The sequence below is a fragment of the Leucopleurus acutus genome (assembly GCF_964270905.1).
Source record: "Leucopleurus acutus genome assembly, chromosome: 14".
NCBI lineage: Eukaryota > Metazoa > Chordata > Mammalia > Artiodactyla > Delphinidae > Leucopleurus > Leucopleurus acutus.
The window spans coordinates 69087132-69110062 of NC_139156.1; the positions used below are offsets into that span (position 1 = coordinate 69087132).

A 22931-nucleotide genomic window follows, 5' to 3' on the forward strand; every position below is an offset into this window, starting at 1 on the left:
TTGGGTTATAGGTTACGTGAATGATTAACACGATGAGTTAGGGCCAAATTGTTTTCCAAAGCAGCTACAGCATCTTACTCTCTGACTGGCATTGCAAAAAAGGATCCTGTTGTTCTACCCATCCTTGCCAACACTTGGTATTTTCAGACTTCTTAATTTTTGCAAGCTAGAAGGTGTGAAATGGAATTTCAATGTGGTCTTAATTTACATTTTCCTGAAAACTAATGAGTTTTGTGCATCTTTTTCCATGTCTAGTTGCCACTGGTTCATTTGTACATTCTTCTTTTAGACTGTCTATTTTCTTATTGATTTTAAAGAATTCTTACACCTTCTGACTATCATACTTTGTTAAGTTACATATGTTACGGAACTGTGCAATTTTTGCCCTCATTGGGCCACAGTTCTAGTACTGGCTTCTTCTATCATAACTTCCTTCCCTGCCCTCGAGCTATTGAGGAATTGAGAAAATAGCAGTATGAGTTTCTAAATGGAGTTTTAAAAATTCTATATCCTGAAAAAGATATTTAATATAATTAGATATTTCTTCTTCACATAGATTGGCAGACAAATTTATTGCCAATATAGTGAAAATCAGTTACCACTTGTTGAGAATGTAAAGTGAAACTTGATGGGGTGGTGATACATGAGTGTACTATTTGACAAAACTCACTGAAATTATTATATGTAAATTATATCCCCAAAATGCTGATTTAAAATTAATAAAATAACAGGTGTAAATTATAACACAGGGAGGTGGTAGAGCACATTAAGTTCTGGTTCTAGAACCAACCTGCCACTTAGCTCTGCCACTTAGTATGTTACCACCTTGGGCAAGTTATTTCATATCTTTAACCCTTGCATTTCTCATTGGCAAAGTGGGGATAACAGCAGTACCTATATTGTTATATTATAAATGTTACAGTTTTCACATTTGGGCAGGTAATCCACTGGTAATTTATTTTTGAGCTTGCTGTGAAGTAAGGCTGTAGTCTCATTCTTTTTTCTGAGAGATAACCAAGTTGTCACAACACTATTTAATCATCCATCCTTGCTCACTGATTTTGAATACTACTTCTGTCATATCAGATTTCCTTATAGGCATCATTTAGTTTCTGGATTCTTGATTGTGTTTCCTTAAGTCTATTGTCAAGCACTGCACCAATACAGTACTACACTGTCTCAATCACTACAACATTATAATTAATCTTGATATATAACAGGACAAGTTTTCCTTCCCTGTTCTTTGCTGCTATCTTATTGATTCCTGAGCTTTTGTTCTTTCCTATGAACTACAGATAGTCTATCAGGTTTCATGAAACAAAACCAAAAAATCCTGTTGGAATTTCAGAGAATTCATAGATCTATTTGGGAAGAATTGATAATCATCAACTAATATTGATCCATTATTATGACCTATCCATTTATTTAGAACTTCTTTTATCTTTCAATCACATTTTATAACTTTATAGGTTTTTTCCCAGTGTTACAGTCTGTCTTTTAACAGAAACATGTAATCTGTTTACATTTGTCTCTATTGATATTTTTGAACCCATTTCTACTATCTTTTTTTGTCCATATGTCTCCCACACCTTGTCCCCTTTATTTTGGTCTTTTATATCCCTTTAGCCTCTTTTTTTCTCTGTTGGTGTGGAGACTATAGATTATATTTATACCCTTTTAAATTACTGTATCTCTGCACGTGACAGAGACCATTCCATTCTCTCCTCACCTTTACTGAGAGTGAAGGGAAAAAGAGTAAAACTAGACAAAAAGGTGAGGAAAGCATAAAAGAGAGGACAAGAGCCAGTGATGACATACTTTGAAGTGGGGGACCAAAACTGAATTCTTCAAAGGAAGAAACTGAATGCTTTCCTTCCTCGTGCAGTTCCTCCTCTTATCACATATTTAGATAGGCAGTGCCATTTTTAGGTTACAGGTTATATGATTTTCAGCATTTCCTTTATACTTCTCAGTCACTCAAGGTAACCCAGGTCTCTTTTATAACTATTATAATAATTATAACTATTATAACTAAATAGTTATAATAATTATAACTATTGCTCTTAAAATGGTTTACCAGCTATGTTGAACTCATCTACTTTTAGGTGAGTTATTTTAGTTAAAGCACTATAAGAATTTGTCACCAGCAAACATTTAAGGTAATTGGGTACAGAGTTACTGGAAGACAGTACATTTAATTTCTTTTTAAAAAATTATTTATTTATTTTTGAGGTATAGTTGATGGATAATATTATATAAGATTCAGGTGTACAACACAGTGATTTATGGTTTTCAAAGGTTATACCACATTCACAATTATAAAATATTGGCTATATTCTCTGTTGTACAATATATCCTTGTAGCTTACTTATTTTATACATAGTTTGTATCTCTTAATCCCCTACCCATGGACAGTACAGTTTATTTCTTAAACTTAGAGAAGACCGATTGACATAAAGTAGTATTTGCATCACATTTATTTACCATATAAAACAAGATGTAGAGTTTAGAAGTTCCTAAAAAATATTTAATCATAATAACAATGCATAAACTTTGTGGGGGGGGGGAAGTTTATTTCTAACTTGCATATTTGAAACTTTTACTTCGCAAGAAGAAGACCAGATATCCTTTCACAGTATCTTTACACAAAGCTTTCAGACCACGTTTCTCATATAGTTTTATTTAACACTTTAATTTTTTTTTTTTTTTTTTTTTGCGGTACCGGGCCTCTCACTGTTGTGGCCTCCCCCGCTGCGGAGCACAGGCTCCAGACGCACAGGCTCAGCGGCCATGGCTCACGGGCCCAGCCGCTCCGCGGCATATGGGATCCTCCCAGACCGGGGCACGAACCCGCGTCCCCTGCACTGGCAGGCAGACTCTCAACCACTGCGCCACCAGGGAAGCCCAACACTTTAATATTTTTAGATTAAGGTTTATACACTAGCAAGTCTCTTTTATATGGACCGAGAGGTATATCTTTAGAGAACACTTTGTCCTATACATTCATGATCCATTAAACACCTTAAAACCATTATCATTTATATTGGCAAAATTAGCCTAGGTTTACAAAGTGAAAACTGAAAGGCCCCATATTTCAGAAAATCAGAAATAGAAACTAAGGTTGATGAAAATTAATGATTAAAAAATATAATGCAAATAAACAAACATCAAATGAACAACTGGGAAGTTTGTTCAGCAATAGTGAGATTGGTCAGTGTTCCCATAGAAAACACAGGCACAAAGCAGTGACGAACTGATCATGGCTGTAATGACACCCATCAGGCAAATATCACTAAGTTTGTTCTATTCCCATATTCTTTAAGTCAGCACTCACGGGTATCTACTGCTCATTGTTCTTGAGGGACTCTCAAATGTTAAAGAAAAAAAATCAGTTGATCCATTTTTTGTTTGTTTTTTGCGGTACGCGGGCCTCTCACTGCTGTGGCCTCTCCCACTGCGGAGAACAGGCTCCGGACGCGCAGGCTCAGCGGCCACGGCTCACGGGCCCAGCCGCTCCGCGGCATGTGGGATCCTCCCGGACCGGGGCACGAACCCGTGTCCTCTGCATCGGCAGGCGGACTCTCAACCACTGCGCCACCAGGGAAGCCCCAGTTGATCCATTTTTAATGTTTTATAGTTCTAGCGTGTAAGTCTTTGACCTACTTGGTCAGGTTTATTCCTAGGTATTTTATTTTACTTTTTTGGTGTGATTTTAAAAGGTAGTTTTTTTACATTCCCTTTCTGACATTTCATTGTTAGTACAACAAAATGCAACCAATTTCTGAATGTTAATCTTGAATCCTACTACTTTGCTGAATTCATTTATTAGATTTAGTAGTTTTTGTGTGGAGTCCTAGGGTTTTCTATATATAGTATCATGTCATCTGCATATAGTGACAATTTTACCCCTTCCCTTCCAATTAAAAAAAAAAAAAAATTATTTGGCTGCACCGGGTCTTAGTTGCAGCATGCAAGATCTAGTTCCCTGACCAGGGATGGAACCTGGGCCCACTGCATTGGGAGCATGGAGCCTTAAACACTGGACCACCAGGGAAATCACTTTTTTTTTTTTTTTTTTTGCAGTACGTGGGCCTCCCACTGTCGTGGCCTCTCCCGTTGCGGAGCACAGGCTCCGGACGCGCAGGCTCAGCGGCCATGGCTCACGGGCCCAGCTGCTCCGCGGCATGTGGGATCTTCCCAGACCGGGGCATGAACCCGTGTCCCCTGCATCGGCAGGCGGACTCCCAACCACTGCACCACCAGGGAAGCCCGGGAAATCCCTTTTGTTTGTTTTTCTAGTCTGACTGCTGTGGCTAGGACTTCCAACACTATGTTGAATAGAAGTGGCGAGAGCGGGCATCCTTGTCTTGTTCCAGATTTTAGTGGGAAGGCTTTCAGCTTCTCACCATTGAGTATTATACTAGCTGTGGGTTTGTCATAAATGGCTTTTATTATGTTGAGATATGTTCTCTCTTATACCCACTTTGGTAAGAGTTTTTATCATGAATGGATGCTGAATTTTGTCAAGTGCTTTTTCTGCATCTATGGAGATGATCATGTGGTTTTTGACTTTTCTCTTGTTAATGTGGTGTATTACATTGACTTATTTGCATATGTTGAACCATCCTTGTGAACTTGGGATGAATCCCACTTGGTCATGGTATATATTCTTTTTTTTAAGTGTTATCGGATTCAGTTTGCTAATATTTTCTTGAGGATTTCTGAATCTATATTCATCAAGGATATTGGCCTGTAATTTTCTTTTTTGGTGGTATTTTTGGTTTTGGTATCAGTGTGATGGTGTCTTCATAGAATAAAGTCAGTTTATCCACTTCACAGTTTTGGTGAAAGCGCATTCCAAATTCGGGGAGCCATTAAGATTGATCACACTTTGACAATGAAAAAGTGTCACATTAGTAGAAGCTTTAGCATATAATTGCTGTACATAATCACGCTGTTTTTTTAATGCCAAACAATTATTAATTATTCTTGATATTGTTGTAATACAAGGTTAATGTATTCATTTAAATATCTAAGTAGTTTTATTAAATACAAAATGCTTCACAGTACTTCATCTACGATTCTCCATAGGAAGGATACAAGTAATATAATCAAGATCTTTAACTAGCTTTCTACTCTCCCTTTCATGCCTCCAGTGATGGAGAACACACTGCTCTCATGAGACTGTCAGTCTCAATGTTGAACAACTCCAGGTGTTAGAAAGTTTTCCCTAACACTGAATTAAATTATCTTCCCTATAACATCTACCTATTGCTCTAGCCTTGCATTTCACAGTTAAGATAGAAAAATCAGTATTTCTTCTCCCATGTGACAACTCAAATTATATTAAGACAGCTATTTTGTTAGTTTTTTCCCCTACTTTTCTAATCCAATCCCTCAAATTATTCCTTGCCATATACTAGTTTTCCTCAAGATATATAAAAGAGATTGTTGTGTCCCCCTAAAAAAGATATGGTGACCTTATTTGGAGATTGGGTCTTTACAGAGGTAATCTAGTTAAAATGAGGTAATTAGGGTGAGCTCTAATCCAGTATGACTTGTCTCCTTATAAAAATGGGAAATTTGGACACAGAGACAGGCACAAAGGGAGAATGCCAGGTGAAGATGAAAGCAGAGATCAGGGTGATGATTTACAAGCCAAGGAACGCAAAGAAGGCCAATAAAACACCAGACTAGGAGAGAGATATGCAACAGATTCTCCCTCACAGACTGCAGAAGGAAGAACCCTGTTGACACAATAATTGTCTTTTGTTTAAGCTATCCACTTGGTGGTACTTTGTTGTAGCAGCCCTAGAAAACTAATACATTACTCAGAAATGTGACATGACAAAAGGTTAAGGAAATTTTCCACAGCCAAATTGCTTGGTTTTCTTTATGAGTGAGAATAATTCTTTCCTAAAATGGACATATCATTATTGAAAATATTAATGCTCTCAGCAATGATATATTTCAATACATTCTGAAATTATACTCTGAATTTCTGGCCAGCACAAGTCTATTATGTTTAGATTTTTCCTATGACTTTCGTTTTCACGATTTTTCTTTGGTAGCTCTGCTTTTGCAGAGTTGATGACACTGTTAATAGTAAAGGAAGCAACATACTTGTAACCTTTGGCTCTGTATTCAAATCCTAATCTAGGACCAGGAAAACTGTAACTTGTAAACCACATTTCATTCATAAATTTAGAAAAGAAGGACTATAAGAGTGATATGCAGAATATGTGATTATAAAAATTATTTTCAGGGCTTCCCTGGTGGCGCAGTGGTTGAGAGTCCACCTACCGATGCAGGGGACATAGGTTCGTGCCCCGGTCCGGGAGGATGCCACATGCTGTGGAGCCGCTAGGCCCGTGAGCCATGGCTGCTGAGCCTGCGCGGCCGGAGCCTGTGCTCTGCAACGGGAGAGGCCACAACAGTGAGAGGCCCGCGTACCGCAAAAAAAAAAAAAAAAAAAAATTTTCAAAGTGTACTGTAACAGCGATTTTCATCAATGTGGGGAATTTCTCTGTAAATACTGAAATAGAAATTAATTTTGAAATAAAAAATTATGACAGATTGATCAGCAACAGTATTTTATATAGAAAATTCTTAAGCGATATCCTAAGATGCTTATGAATTTCTATATATTATTATGGCCTATAATTTCTCCCATAGAAGCAGCAAAGAGTAAACAACAAAGCCATATTCCGATGGGGATGCTGAGCAGACTGTATCTGGTAGAGGACCATTCCAAGAGAGCCAGGCAACACCTGGAGACACTTTTGGCTCTTAAACCTGTGCGGGTGCTACTGGCGTCTTGCGAAGAGAGGCCGGGGATGCTGCTACACTGTCTACAATGCACAGGACAGCCCCCACAAGAAAGAATTATCCAGTCCAAAATGTCAATAGTGCTAGGTTAAGAAACGCTGACATATTTAAAGGATCTTCAAATGAAATAAAAAATACTTTGAATATAGATATGAATAGCTGTATAATAGTCCAACATTAGCTAGTCTGCTCTTCAAATAATCTTTAGCCATGGTTAAATAATTTCATTCCAACTGCTACTGCTGTCTCTGTCCACAGTATCTTAGTGAGTACGCCATCTCACCAGATTTTTAGTCATAGTGGGCTCTGTAATTCCAACATGACTGAAGCTGGTAAATTTACTTTAGTAATAGAGGTAAATACGCTTAAACCCTTAACAGACAGTTTTGTAAAAATAAAGACACTTATAACAATAATTTTTATCTTTAACCTTTCAATTAACTTCAAAAAATGCTATGAAAGGGGTAGTTTAGGGCAAATGCATAATCAATGACATAGAAATAAGCTCATGTTCTGCTAACAGAGACTCAGCAGTAATCTTTTTCTGTGTGATGACCAAAACAGTAATATCGTATTTATTTAAGACATTTAAGTTACCCACTTATGCTATTATTATTGTAATGTACTGTTTAAACATTTAAATCTATACTGAAAGAACAGAATATAAAAATCTCTACCCTAAAAGGGTTAAAAAAATCTAGTGGAAAAAAATAGCTAATATAGCAGCAGTGACAAAAAATGGATAAAAGCAAATTGTTTCTGAAATGAAGGCTAATAAAGGAATCTTGTTGGAAGTTCTGGCCTATGCAATGAAAACAAGACCCAATAGTTTAGGATGTGTTTTCTGTCTTAAGCAAAAATGACCTCTTTCAGGACCTTCACAACAAATTACATGTTTAAGATTTTTAACTTGTCCAATTTCCTTGAAAAAATCATGGCTCCTATTTTCCTTATTTCCCATGGTCTAAGAGCAGCAAGTATCCTATTCCTAGACACAACTCATGAACATTTACATGATGAAGCTCATCAAAACTGGTAAATAAAGTTAAAATCTACCTTAACCTAATTGAAAGAAACTATTTTAGCCATCATTGAGATTTTACAACCATTTAAAAATATTTAAAGCACATATGAAGGAAGAAAAATATCACTAGTAAATTGTGACTGCACTCAAAGTTCCCAAGGATTTAAAAATTACTCAAGATCTTTTTCATTAATCCTGTCATAATCTTAACCAACACATACACGAAGTGTAGAAACAGGTTGCTTTTGTAACAATACAAAATGTAACAATACATTTCAGAGATGATTGCTGGCTTGGACTAAGGTAACGTAAGTAAAGGTGGTGAGAACTGCGTGGATGCTGGGTATATTCTGAAGGTAGAGTCAACAAGATTTACTGTAGTATTTAATGCAGGGAACAAGAGAAAAAGAAGAATCAAGGATGATGCCAAGGTTTTTGGCTTGAACTACTGAAGGACTGAGTTGTCATTAATTGAGCTGGGGCAGGCTGCCAAAGTCAGATCAGAAAGGAAATTCAGGAGTTCAGTTTTGGATATCTTAAGTTCAAGATGACTTCTAGATGTTTCCAAGTAGAGTTAGGTAAGCATTTAAAAATGTATATGATCATGAGTTCAGCAGAGGTCTGGGTTGCATATATAAATTAGCAAGAGTCCTCATAGGTGTGTAGATAGAAGAGAAAAAAAGTTTAAGAACTGAGCCCCTGGACACATCAACTTTAGTAATTCAGGGCATGTGGAGGAGTGTGGCAAGGGAGACTGGGCAGGGAGTGGCCAGTGAGTTACAAAGAAAACAAAAAAAGCAAGGTTTCTGGGAATCCAAGTGAAGACAGTACTACAAGGAGCGAATGAGCAATTGTATGAAAAGCTGCTGCTAAGGCAGATGAGGGCCAGTTTGCCACGTGGAGGTCACTGCTGACTTACAGAAACGTAATTTTAGTGGAGTGGCTGGTGGCAAAGCCCAAACGGTAGGGGTTCGAGAGTGACCCAAAGGAGAGGAAGTGGAGAAACTGTGTATAGACTATTCTTTTGAGGAGTTTTTTGCTTTAAAGAGAGGGAAAGAAATGGGTAAATGAGATGAAAAGTATAGTAGGCTGAAAGAGTTTTTTTTTTTTTTTTTTTAAGATGGGAGCAATAGGGGCTTCCCTGGTGGCACAGTGGTTGAGAGTCTGCCTGCCGATGCAGGGGACACGGGTTCGTGGCCCGGTCTGGGAAGATCCCACATGCCGCGGAGCGGCTGGGCCCGTGAGCCATGGCCGCTGAGCCTACGCGTCCGGACCCTGTGCTCTGCAACGGGAGAGGCCACAACAGTGAGAGGCCCGTGCAATTAAAAAAAAAAAAAAGATGGGAGCAATAATAGCATGTTTGCATGCTGACAAGAAAGATCTAGCAGAGAGGGAAAACAGATGAAGTTGGAAAGAAAGGGGAAAACTGCTGGAGTATGGTTTTTTTAGGTATGTTAATTTAGACTCTAAAGATACCCATTAACTATAATGGAAGAGGATCAATTAAAGAAAGAAGACTTAGGTTTTACTAGTACTGCCAGATAATAAAATTATGGTAAAAGGAAAATTAAAATGTGTTTAAGATGTAAAAAGGGAAATGCAGATTTATGGAATTTAAAAGGAATTCTCCAAATTTATCTAATTCTATATGAGAAAGTAGTGCTAATCAAATATCTGGAGTAAATACTTTAGAAGTGAAAAAGAAATCACAAAGTAAAAAATGAACAAGTTGAACTGTGAACTGTGTTTAAACTGTAAACTCTCTATATAAGTAAAAGTAAAATATCTAAAGAGAAGTACGGTTAGATTGAGAAACATACTTGCATCAAATAGGATTTAAGGTTAATTTCTTTATTATGTAAGGAGCTCAGACAAACAAGTAAATTATTAGCTAACCAAGAGATAAATGGGTAAAGTGCATAAAGATTATTTGCACAATATGTGATATAATAAATATTAGAACAAATATTAAACCTTGCAAATAAGAAACAAAATGCAAAAGAAAACAGTGAGATCTGTTATATTCATTAGGAAAGTATAAAAAAAATTAAAGCCTCCTAGTCTGGCTACACTGTCATAAAGACAGTACTCATACATTGTTGGTGGCAGTGAAAAATACTAATATCCTTCTGGACAGCAATGTGGAAATCGGTATCAATGGTCATAAAAATATTTATAGCCTTTGACTCAGAAATACTCCTCTTGGATATTATCCTAAGGAAATACTAAAAAGTATATATGAATGATGTCCATTGCAGCACTATAATTACATTGTAGCATTACCTATGATAATGAGATATTAGAAATGATCTAAAAGTAAAATTAAAACATAGAAGAATGGCTATGAAAATTATGAATACTGCCCTGATCAAATAGAAGATATAAGATTTCAGAGCAACAGCGAAGATGCTTACCATATAACAATTAATGGCAGTGTAAAAAATATTTTACTATACTCTTAATTACAAGTATGTCACCTACACAAAGAGACAGAAAGAAAAATGTAAATTGAAAATAGTTTAAACATTCAGTATGCTGGGACTAGAGTGAAATACGTTCTTCCTTGTTCTAATAACAACTAGTAACAGTTACTGAATACTTACCATCTACCTGATGATGGAGAATGGACATTATTGTATGCGAGCACATTTAATCTTATGGGGTAGGCTACAGCCAATACTAAATGGCAGAGCTGATATTTGAATTCAGGCAATCAGTCTTTAGTCCTGATCTTCACCACAATCTATGCTGCATACACAAATTAAGAAAAGGTAGAAAAATGGGGTTTCCCTCAACCTCTAAGAATCATGTTTTAAAAGGTAAGGTTATGGGTATCACATATTGTATCACATATAATATCATTTGGTAGTCTCAGATTACTATCCCTTAATAATTGCTAACTAACCTTTCCATTTTGCCTGTAAAATTAAGGTAAGTTGATTTTAAACAGACTGGAAAAAAAATGAAAATCCTCTCATAGCATCACAGAATGCTACAGCTGTACAAAAGAGTTTGGAGGGTCTTCACTGGCAGTCCAGTGGTTAAGACTTTGCCTTCCGATTTAGGGATACGGGTTCGATCGCAGCCAGAAAACCAAAACATAAAACATAAGCAATATTGTAACAAATTCAATAAAAACTTTAAAAATTGTCCACGTCAAAAAAATCTTAAAAATAAAAAGATTTTGGAGATTACCAGATCCCTCTACCTCTACAGAGTAAGAAACGGAGGTCTACTATCAGTGACAGGTTGACTCAAGGTCATTCAGCTGGTTAATACAACCAAAGGTAGTTCTAAATTCCAGGTTCCCAACGATAACAATAATGAGAATCATAGTCCAATGATACTTCTTGCTATACCATCTTACTCCTCTTCCTTGTTAAAAAAAAAAAAAATCTATGTACATATTACGTTTTAAGGGCACAACAAATGCCAAGCACCACATTTGGTGTGCTTTAGTTAAACTAATTTAATCTTTACAACAGTTTTAAGGAGGTAAATATTATAACCATTTTAAGACAAGAACAATGAAGCTCAGGTTTAGTATGTTGCCCAGGACCATGCAGCTATTAACTGGCATCCAGGTCCGATAACCAAGTCACTGCTCTTCCCAGAAATGGTCTGCCACAGGGCTTGGGGAGAAAGTGCTCATGCACACAGGGAGCTCTGGTTAAAGAGGGTCCTTATGTTCCCTGCACATGCCACCAGAGGTTCATGTTGAGAGAACGGTCTGATCTTTCTTCAGGCTGAGGATTAGCTGGCTGTTCCAGTAGATTAGAAAGAATGTAGTTAATCTATCTGCTAGTGTGAAAAAGGTTTCCAAGTTTGTGTAAACCCTGGGGGTTGATCCTTTGTGCTGTTATGGGTGATCAAGGGAGTAGAAAACATTCAGTGCTTAGAGAGTAGGGGCAAAATATAATGATGGTTATATTCCCTGACAAGTGTGCTTTTTTTTTTTTTTTTTTTCCTCTCACTGTTGTGGTCTCTCCCGTTGTGGAGCACAGGCTCCGGACGCGCAGGCCCAGCGGCCATGGCTCACGGGCCCAGCCGCTCCGCGGCATGTGGGATCCTCCCGGACCGGGGCACAAACCCGTGTCCCCTGCATCGGCAGGCGGACTCTCAACCGCTGCGCCACCAGGGAAGCCCCCAAGTGCTCTTTTTTAATATGCTAGTTGTTCAAGGGCTCATGAAATACATTTCCAGACACCTGATAAATACCTTCCCATGACCTTTTCTCCCGCAGTATTTTGCTCCCTTTCCTTTTCCTCACACTTTCAATTCTGTAGGTTCTAGCATTGCGGGTTTTAATCCTCTCTCTCCAGTTAGGGAACCCCTTAAGTGGTCTCCCCATTTTCAGAGTCTCTCCATTCACAACCATCTCACACAGGGAGAGAATCTTCTAAAGCAAGGCCATTGCTGCCTAATAATAGCTATCCATTCTTCATGAAATTCCTTGAAAACAGGCCCCAGCCTACCTTTCCAGCTTTCTCTCTCCTCAGTCTCTTAAGTCCTAGGTAACTAATCTGGGCTTTCCCTCCTCTGTTCTTTGGCTCACAGTGATCCCTTTATCTGGAATCCTCTCCATTTTCATCTCTGGCTGTCGAATTTCGGTCTGTCCTTTAAGGCCCATCTCAAATGTAATCTCCCTTGCTTTTTCTGATTCTCCAACCAGATATATTCCCTTCCTTGTCTAAACTCTATAGCTCTGGGTGTAACTCTTAGAAGACTTGACCTGTACTGCAGGTATCGGTGTATTCCAACTGGCAGTTCCATTAAGATCAGTTATGTGTTAATAACCTCTGTGTTCTAGATAGCACCTAGAAAAGACACTCATACTCATAGTTAATGATCAAAATAAAAAATCTGATTTTCAGTAATGAAAACTAAAAGTGCTTCACAATTTTCTGTCAGTTAAAGAACTGGTTAAAGGAACCCAGGGAATAAAAAAAAAATGTCTTAATGGGATACTTGATTTCCTAGGTGCTGACACAACAATTGATAGACATCTTCTAGGTCGGGAAAGGTATGTCTGTGTGATGAAAATGTAGGCTCAAAGAAGGCCCCAAAAGGCTAAAAAAAAAAAAAAAACAACTTAAGACATCTTTGCTATGCTTTCATTTTTTGAGTTTTAGTTTTGTACAGATGAACATGGGACACTCTGAAGCTTTAAAGCTAAAAACTACACCGAGGAAGAAAAAACTGATTAAGACAATCAAATAACACATTTTGAATACTACTGTAAATCAGGTTAAACAGGGCTACTAAGCGATTAATTCACTCTCCAAAAAACACACACAAAAAACAAAAAACCCAACAGAAAAATTAGCTCCTTTTCCCCATTGAGAAATAAATTAAAAATCTGGTAATGCTACTTTTCCCACATTATAAAGCTAATCAGAGAAGACTACCACCTCATAAAAACATTTCATAAAGGTACAGAGATAATACTACTCCTACAGACATCATGATTAATGAATCCACGGGCCCCTGGCTGTAACTACGTCATTGTTTACTTCGTGACTTTTGTTTTCGAGGAGGAGGTTAAGTCAGGGAGGATGGGAGGAAATTAAATTGAAGTCCAACAAATACCTTTACAGAGTAAACACCACAACTCAACTAATTTTTTTCTTACGGGCCTGTAGCACTTGTTGGTAAAAACACAATGAATCGATAATTTGAACAAAGGCAACAGGCACCTGCAGCCTCTCAATCCCTTTGCAAATATTTCCACTAAGATAGGGCCAAGTGTCACCATTCAATAATGAGCTCCTTTCTCGATAAGCTGTGAACCTCGAGGCACCTGAGACCCTTCCCAAGGATCTGAGCTGGGAGCGGTCTCGGATTTTTAGACAAATCTCTCCTCCTACCACACGTGATCAGCCACCCAGGGAGACCCGCAACGCACGATACAAAGGCTCGGCGCTGCCACGGCATCCTCAGGAGGATCGCGGAGCCACCCGCGCTCAGTTTCTGAGGAGCGTGCGCAGGGCGCCGCCGCTAGGCGCGCCGCTCCCGGGCCCGCAGGGCGGTGCCGCGCAGCGCGGGGAGCGGGAGCGGGGAGCGCGCGCCGCCTGCCCTGCGCGCCTGCCCACCCAGCGCCGGGGAGCAGGGCAGACGAGCTGCACGCAGCCCGGCCGCGCCGCAGCCGCCGGGCCCTCCGCCGACGCAGGGAGCCCCGCAGCGACGTGGACTAGGGTGAGGAGGCCGAGGGCTCCCAGACCCCGGGCAGGCCCGAGGCCAGGCCAGCCCACCCCGCCCAGGCCCCGGCCTTGCCTTCTCCTCCTGGCTCCTAGCCCCCCCCACCCTTCCCCCGGGCCTCGCGTGGGGGGTTCGGGGGCGCAGTGAGCGGCACTTACACCACGGCTCTGGAGATGATCCAGGACACCATCTTCCCGGGGGCTTGGACCCCACCTCGGGGGCGGGTGGGCGCCAAGCGTGGCGGACCAGGCCGCCAACGGCAGGCCGCGCGCTCGCCGGCTCCTCGCGCTCCCCGGGGCCGCGCTGGCGCCCTCAGGAGCTGGGCCCCGTGTCTGCGCGCGGCGGCCCGAGCTGCGCTGCGGTCGGTCCCCCGCCCGTCCCCGCCCGCCGGCGGAGCCGCCGCCGAGCCAGCCAGCCCCGCCCCTGCGCTCCGCTGATAGGCGGCGGCGGCGGCGGCGGCGCGTTGGCCGAGGCCAGGTCTGGGTTGCCGGGCTCCGGGGGCTGGGCTGGCGGGACCCCGGCCCGCGCCGGATGGCGTTGTGGCTCGGATATCTGGGCTCTCATTTCCCTCTTCCTGCCACTTCTGTCCCTGGGAAGTCCACCTGGCGTGGGGGGGGGGGGCGTGGGAGGGTGGGAGGCGGAGGCTGAGGAAGGGGACGTGTGGATAGGGTTTGTGAGTGCCTGTGTGAAAAGCAAAATAGTAGCAGCAACTCTGTGTCCGATAGAATCCTCTAGACCAGGCCCTAGATTCTGGAGAGGAGAGATTTTGAGATGTGTTTAGCCACATCCGGTGTTCTCACTGTTCATTGAGGCCCTGGACGTCCTCAAAGTACCGCATTTTAAGGCAAACGTCGGGAGGATCTTTGCACAGGCCTGTGTGTATCAGGAGTCTTCTGGTGCGTGGTGCAGTGCAGGGAGGGGCAGAAGGAGGAAAGCATTGGATTTCAAGTTTGCAGTAGTGGGTGTATAGATACCACTGTTCTGGGCCTCTTAAGGCAACTTTCCATCACAACATCTGCAAAGCCTGTTTTACAAACACACCTCTGACCTGCTAGATATTCAAAGTAAAATTTGGGCCTAGGATTCCTGACCTGTCATGCTATTTACAGCTGTCTATTTTTGGGGAGGTTGGATTACTGCTTACACCTTACAGCTCTTTCAGGTATGATAATTTCAGGAGACAGAATTTAAAATCTGATTTTTTTTGGTGGCAGTAGCAAGTCGAGAAAGTGATCTTAAAGTTTAATTATCATCTTATTTTTTTTTCTGTTAAGACGATGATAAAAGATAATTCTAGTATTCAGATGGTACGAAGAATAAAGGATGAAATGGGCGCTTTAAGCCTTTAATTGAAAGTTGAAAGCCCCAGGAAATATAACAACTTATTTTGTGACCATACTCTAATTTATTCTTTTTGTTCCTCAGTTTCCCCATAGTAAAAAGAGGCTGATAATACTACAGCTTACCTCCTGCCTTCCAGGGGTGACATAAAGCATGCTAAATACATGTTTAGAAAGTTCTCCCACTTGCTTGGGAGAAAATCAAAAGCAAATATAAGATTGTCTTGAATTCTTTTAAGGTCCCAGATTCAATACATTTAATAATATTTTCATTATTTAAGGAATGAAATCAGAAACTGCTTTCTGCTCTTGGGTTAGGTTCTTTTGCTTATTTACCCATATTTAGAAAGTATATTTTAATTTCAGGGATCTCACTAATGAAAATTTGCATTTGTTCAGAATCTTATTTTTGGCCATTATTCAACATTATTTGGGGATCACATGTGCCACATAAGCACCAGTTTTCTGGAAAATTCTCTTGCCCAGTAAAACTCAAAGTTACTTGAATGGCATTCAGATTCCTCTGTGAACAGGTCCTGAAATGTTTTTTACAGCCTTAATTTTTACTGCCCTCCCAACCTCTAAAGTACCCTTTCCCTACCATTTTTCTCTGAACCAAGCTGTATTTTCACCCTCAGTGCCTATGCCCAGACTTCATTTTTTATTTAATGATTTGCGTCCCATTCTCTACCTGTCAGAGTTTTTCAGTGTGCTCTGCCATGAAGATGTCCTTGATTTTCATAGTTATTCATAATTTTCTCTAGGTCCCCAGAATTTATTACTTGAATATCTATTTAATACCTGTGTCATTCTGCTTTATATAATGGTTATGTTTTACCTATGCCTAATCTACTGGATGGTAAAATGTTTAAGGACAGGTATGGTATATTAGTTATTTGTGTTTTCCTAGTGTCTAGAATAGGGTAATTGCCCAGTAAAAGTTTGAATAATGTTTTTGAGTACAGTCACTCTCTTAAGTATGAAAATTTTATGAAATTTCAGCCTTGAACAGTGGAAGTCTCTTAAAGCTGTCTTTCTTGCCTTCTTATTTTGGAGGGGTCATCATTCTGAATATTATTTCACTGCATCATAATACACTAATGCTTTCAGGGGTTGTTGAGATATATAGGACTGCTCACTGCTCTCTGAAATGTCTGTAGGCTGCTGTGTGTTAAATTTCATTCTATATGCTTGTTATATCTTCAACCTCCTCCACATTCATGTCACTTTTTGCTGCTCTCAATCTGCAACAGCCCCCTTCTTCACATCTCAATATGCCGTGTGTTGGAAACCACCTACCCTGTGCTACAGACAATTTGTGGAGTCAACCTTTTACAACTCAGAGCCTAGGTAGTGTTTATTCCCGTTTTGTACACTGGAAACTGAGGTTTAGAGAGCTCACTGAATGGCCAAATAACGCATAGGTGATAGAACTGGAACTCTAATCCACGCTTCCCGAGTGCTCTTTACATTATACTGTGATAGTTGAATTGTGTTTAAGGCAGTGGGTCCAGATGGGGGTTCCCTCTAGGAGGAAGTTGGGAGGCATTTTTGGGGGGTTGTTGGAGTGATTGGGGCTAACCACTAGCATTTGATGGGTGGGGGCCAGGGATGCTATATATATATATATATATATATATATATATATATATATATATATATATATATATATACTCTTTGTAAATGCATGGGCTGTCCTGGACAAAGAATGTTCCCATGTCCTGCAAGGTTTAGGAATATCCTGCCTGACATTTGTGTAATACGTGTAATTATATGAACCTGGAACCTCCATTTTACATATAAACCATGGTTTTAACTGAGACTGAATTTTCCAGTGTCTGCTTCCATGCAACTGCTGTGCGAAAGAAAGATTTGTTTCGTTCACAACTTAATGAAGAGTTGTTTACAGTTTTGGAGAATTGCATCACAAACTACTTTGCATTCATAGCTGTCATGGTTAGCTACTAATTACTCTTGTATGTCTTCTAGTTCAGTTTTGTTTCAAGATTAATATATTGAAATACATATTATCTTATTTTAAATGATTTTCATTTCGCTTTTCCATTCATATTTTATTTAGGATACACGGGTTTGTGTGAAGTCTGTAGGGAGATTGTTTTAAATTTCATTTCAGGGTGATAAAGCAGAAGATAGAAAATATTTTATGAAAGGGGGACATCAAGCCTGATACGATTGAGAACTCTTAGCCTAAACAAAGAGTAATTTCATCTGAGGAGAAGTCTCACATGGGAAGTACCCAGATTTTAGTAGTGGGTGTATAGTTGAGATTTCGTAGTACGTAGCCATTAGGTAAGTGCTTCATGGTGTAAGACAAGGCTCTGGAGACAGTGCGAGAAAAGGAAATACATTACCTGCTGCCTTTTAAAGTGTGGTCTCTTTTGGTGTACTTGAGATCATTTCTTGTTTACACGATGGAAAATTGTTCCTTTAAATACTAAACTTAATTGATTTTTAAAAAACATATATTACTAGTATTCATTTGAGCACTTCGTCATTGTATTCTACAAAGACTTTTCTTTGGGTATTGAGTTTAATCATGGTGGGATGCAGCATATTTAGGGCAAAGGACATCAGGAGACCTATTTTAATTGCCAGTAATGTGATATGTGGCAGGTCGATCTGTTTCCTGTTAAATGGGGATGATAATGTTATGATGATCCAATGCAAGGGGTTTTAAAAACTAAGGGTAATTAGACTATTAAAAAGAATTGGTTTCTCTTCTGCATTTTCACTTAGAGTTCCTGGGCGATATGTGGATTATGTGTCTTCTACATGTTAAAGGAGTTTATTTATTAGGAAAAAAAAGAGAGTGGGAAAGTATCTAGGAGAGCAGATAGTGAGAGAATTACAGGGTACAGAGATAGTATCTAATCTATATAATTAATGAGTATGCTATTGAAACTAAATACTAGGTCACCTGCACGTTTCTGTTGGAGGAGTATTTTCAAGTGCTTGAAAATATTTTTATTTATAGAAAGGCTAAAATGACTAAATGAGTCTACCTTTCATAGTTGTTTAGAAAATAGTGTGAGGGAGAGGATCTTAAAGAGAATGACTTGAAAGACAAAACCTGTTGTTTTTCCATCTGCTGCCAGATGAATGTTTTTTGTCTTAGCCAGTTTGCTTTATGGTATTATGGTTACAACAGAGGTCAAATTTGGCAGATGACATTGAAATCAAATTATAAGAATAATATTGAAAATAAAGTAATTGGATTGCATTAGAATAGAAAGATTAGATTCTTTTTTTTTTTAACATCTTTGTTGGAGTATAATTGCTTTACAATGGTGTGTCAGTTTCTGCTGTATAACATCAGCTATACATATACATATATCCTCATATCTCCTCCCTCTTGCGTCTCCCTCCCACCCTCCCTATCCCACGCCTCTAGGTGGTCACAAAGCACGGAGTTGATCTCCCTGTGCCATGCGGCTGCTTCCCACTAGCTATCCATTTTACATTTAGTAGTATATGTAAGTCCATGCCACTCTCTCACTTTGTCCCAGCCTACCCATCCCCCTCCCCGTGTCCTCAAGTCCATTCTCTACATCTGGGTCTTTATTCCTGTCCTGCCCCTAGGTGAAAGATTAGATTGTGAATTAAGTATTTGATAGTTATTAGCTAACATTCCATGAAGAAAGCAAAATATGTCTGTGATGGCTGGATCTAGGGAACACATATCTGAGGTTCTTATACATTTGAGGTGGCAGCTTTGCTTACAATGATTATGGATTTAGACATATTTGAGGCACTTTTACTATTCATTTAAATCATAGTTCCCAGTTTTGAAATCAAGGTAGATCTATGATTTCGGGTATTATTCAGGTGCATATGGGGGTTGTTATGATGTCATTTACAGAGAGCTGAAATATTTGATAATTCTGTTATGTCTAGTAAGCAGAACTTTAAACAATTTTTGTTGATGTTTTTGAGTGGTAGTTGAAAGCACCCGGAATAAAATTCAAAAGGGTGAACAATGAAAAGTTAGTCTGTTAGTCTTCTTTTATCACCTGTCTCCAGCTATCCAGTTCCTTTAGAGGCGTATCTCTGTTGCCAGGTTTTGTTTTGTTTTGTTTTTTGGCCAAGAGTAAAGTCTAGAACGAGACCCAATTGTATATAGGTATTTAGTCTAAGATAAAGGTAGAATATTACATCAGTTGGGACATGATAGATTTATTTAGTAAATGATTTTATGGTAGCCAGGTAGCCATTTAATAAAATCTGAAGAAAAAGTAGTTCTGGATGGATAAGAACTGTAAATGTAAAAACTAAAAGTACCATGAAAGTATAAAAAGAAAACGTGAAGGTAATAAAATCATGATAATAATGGAAAGCCCTCTCAAAGCATGCCATAAAATCAGAAGCCAAAAAGGCAAATTTCATAGACTTGATTGCATAAGAATTTGAAACCCCTATACCTTCAAAAAACAATATAAATAAGATTTCAAGACAAATGACAAATTGGGGAAAAACATTCGTAAAACCCAACAAAGGTTAATATTCTTAATATACAAAGCACTCATTAAAAAAAGCATTAATTAAAAATGTGTCTCAAAACTCAGAATCTCTGGTTTCCAGTTGGGGATGTAAGAAGCAGCTTAGGAGTTGCAACTCTAACAACAAGTAAAAAGCTGAACAAACTAAAAAATCAACAATTCTTCTTAGATGCTTCAGAGAAGTAGGGTCATAGGTCATAGGATAAACTGCTGTCTCCCAAATTTGAGAAACAGGGAGATATGGAGAATCACAACTCACTGGAGTTGAAACCTCTGCAAGAACCAGTGCCAGGGTAGGAAAACCTAAACTGTAATTGAATCTGGAGGCTCAGGGTGGACAACTCTGAGAGTTAAAAACTACAAGAGAATCCAGTCATAGGAGCTCTACCCGATCTTCACAGTTAGTATTGAAGAAAAATTCCCCCTGCTAGAAGCAGGGAAACGAAAAAGAAACCATTTTGAAATATACCAGTGCATCTGCTCTTCTTAACAAAGTATGCCCTCGGGAGAAGCTCTTTCACCAGAGCCTAACCTAACTGGCGGAAGGGAAATACCCTACACCAGCCAGCTCTAGTCTTCCACCGGGGCGGGGGGAGGGGAGGAGGGAAAAACTCAATTTGAGCCCCTCTAGCCATACACGCAGGGGAAGGGAAATACATAACTCCTGCCCCCTCCAGCCATCCTGTCCCATCTAAGGGAGGTGGGGACTGAGAAGCATTGGTGAAGTTTACAGTCCAGAGGTTTAGGGTCACTGGAAGACTGAGACCTAATCATAGGACTATAGAATGCTCCCCGTTCCCCACCATACCACTACTTTACCACAGTTCCTTTTACCCAGTGCTTCATGTCTGCCTTTCAACAAAAAATTAAAAGGCATCTAAAAGGCAAAAAATCCATTTGAAGCGACTGAGCAGTCATCAGAACCAGAGTCAGTGGAAGGAATGTTGGAATTATCAGACCAGGAATTTAAAGAACTATGATTAATATACTAAGGGTTTTAATGGGGAAACTAGACAACATGCAAGCATAGATGGACAGCGTAAGCAGAGAGGTAGAAATTCTAAGAAAGGATAAAAAAGGAGTGTCCCTTCTAACCATTGCTTTTCAGCATCATACTGGAAGTCCAACTTAATGCAATAAGATAAGAAAAGGGAAAAAAATTATACTGAATGGGAAGAAATAAAACTTTGTTTGCAGTGTTATTTCTACATGATTGTGTAAAACATCAGGAGTAATTGACAAAAAGATTCTTGGATTATAAGTGATGATAGCAAAGTTGCAGGATACAAGATTAATATAAAAAAGTTAATTGCTTTCCTATATGCTATCTGTGAACAAGTAGAATTTGAAATTGAAAGCACAATATCATTTACTTTAGTGTCCCCTCAGATGAAAAACTTAGGTATAAACCTAACAAAATTAAGATGTATTTGAGGAAAACAATACAACTCTGATTAATTCCCTGGTGGTCCAGTGGTTAGGACTCTGCACTTCCACTGCTGGGGGCCCGGGTTCAATCCCTGGTCAGGGAACTAAGATCCTGCAAGCCCCACAGGGTGGCAAAAAAACAGAAACAAAAACAAAACCCCAAAACTCTGAACAAAATCAAAGACTAAGTGGAGAGATATTCCATGCTCATGGTTAGGAAGACTCAATAGTGTCAAGATGTCAGTTCTTCCCAACTTGGTCTGTAGGTTCAGTGCAATCCAAATCAAAATTCCAGCAGGTAATTTTGTAGATATTGACAAACTGATTCTAAAGTTTGTATGCTGAGGCAAAAGACTCAGTAGTCAACTCAATATTGAAGAAAAATAAAGTCAGAACTGACACTACCCGACTTCAAGACTTGCTATAAAGCTACATTAATCAAGACAGTAAGTATGGTATTGGTGAAAGATAGACAAGTACATCAGTGGAATAAAATAGAGAGCCCAGAAATAAAAGCATACAAATATAGTCAACTGAACTTTGACACAAAGAAGCAAAGGGGATACATTGGAGCAGAGATATTCTTGTCAACGAATAGTGCTGGTACAACTGGACATCCACGTGCAAAGATGGATCTAGACATAGACCTTATGGCCTTCCATAAAAATTAACTAAAAGTGTATCATAGACCTAAATGTAAAATGCAAAACTCTGAAACTTCTAGAAGATAACATAGGGGAAAACTTAAGTGGCCTTGAATATGGCAATGATTTTTTTAGGTATAACACCAAAGGCATTATCCATGAAATAAATAATTGATAAGCTGGACTTCATTAAAATTAAAAGCTTTGCAGATGAATAGGCAGAGGACAGAGGATTTTTAGGGCAGTGAAACTATTCTGTATGTTGTTACAGTGGTATAAATATGTCGTTATACTTTTGTCCAAATCTATACAATATACAATAGAGTGGATTCTAGTGTAATCTGTGGACTTTGGGTGATAATGATACGTCAATGTAGGTTCATCAGTTCTAACAAATGTAACGCTCTGGTGGGGATGTTAATAGTGGGGAGGTTGTTATGTGTGTGGGGACAGAAGGTATATGGGAACTCTTTGTCCTTTACCTTCATTTTTTTTTTTTTTTTTTGCTGTACGCGGGCCTCTCACTGTTGTGGCCTCTCCCGTTGCGGAGCACAGGCTCCGGACGCGCAGGCTCAGCGGCCAGTGCTCACGGGCCCAGCCGCTCCGCGGCATGTGGGATCTTCCCGGACTGGGGCATGAACCCGTGTCCCCTGCATCGGCAGGCGGACTCTCAACCACTGCGCCACCAGGGAAGCCCCTCCCCTCAATTTTTGTGAACCGAAAACTGCTCTAGAAAATGAAGCTTATTAATGAAAAAAAAATCTTGGTAGAAAAAAAATGCACAAATATCAACACATAATTTATAAAAGTGGTGCAAATGGCCAGGAGAAACTGTAATCCTAACTGATTTACGAATACACTTGGTCCAAATTCAGAACTGGGTCTTGTTCAAGAAGCATAGTTCAACCCCAAAAGTTATTAAAAAGGAGTTCCATTTTTTCTTCAAAGAGCA

The 22931-nt window shown here is 39.4% G+C and overlaps 2 protein-coding genes across 2 annotated transcripts in view; one reads left to right on the forward strand and one right to left on the reverse strand.

Moving 5' to 3' along the window:
- REEP3 (receptor accessory protein 3) overlaps positions 1 to 14424 on the reverse strand; it is a 100645-nt gene extending 86221 nt beyond the window's left edge. Inside the window, exon 1 of the mRNA XM_082854712.1 lies at positions 14209 to 14424. Within this exon, the coding sequence (XP_082710838.1) occupies positions 14209 to 14240 (32 nt within the window). The 5' untranslated portion in view covers positions 14241 to 14424. The remainder of the gene's footprint in view (positions 1 to 14208) is intronic.
- The window catches only part of JMJD1C (jumonji domain containing 1C), a 309407-nt gene continuing 300442 nt past the window's right edge, over positions 13967 to 22931 (forward strand). Inside the window, exon 1 of the mRNA XM_082854703.1 lies at positions 13967 to 14047. The gene's annotated coding sequence lies outside the window, so the exon portion shown is untranslated. The remainder of the gene's footprint in view (positions 14048 to 22931) is intronic.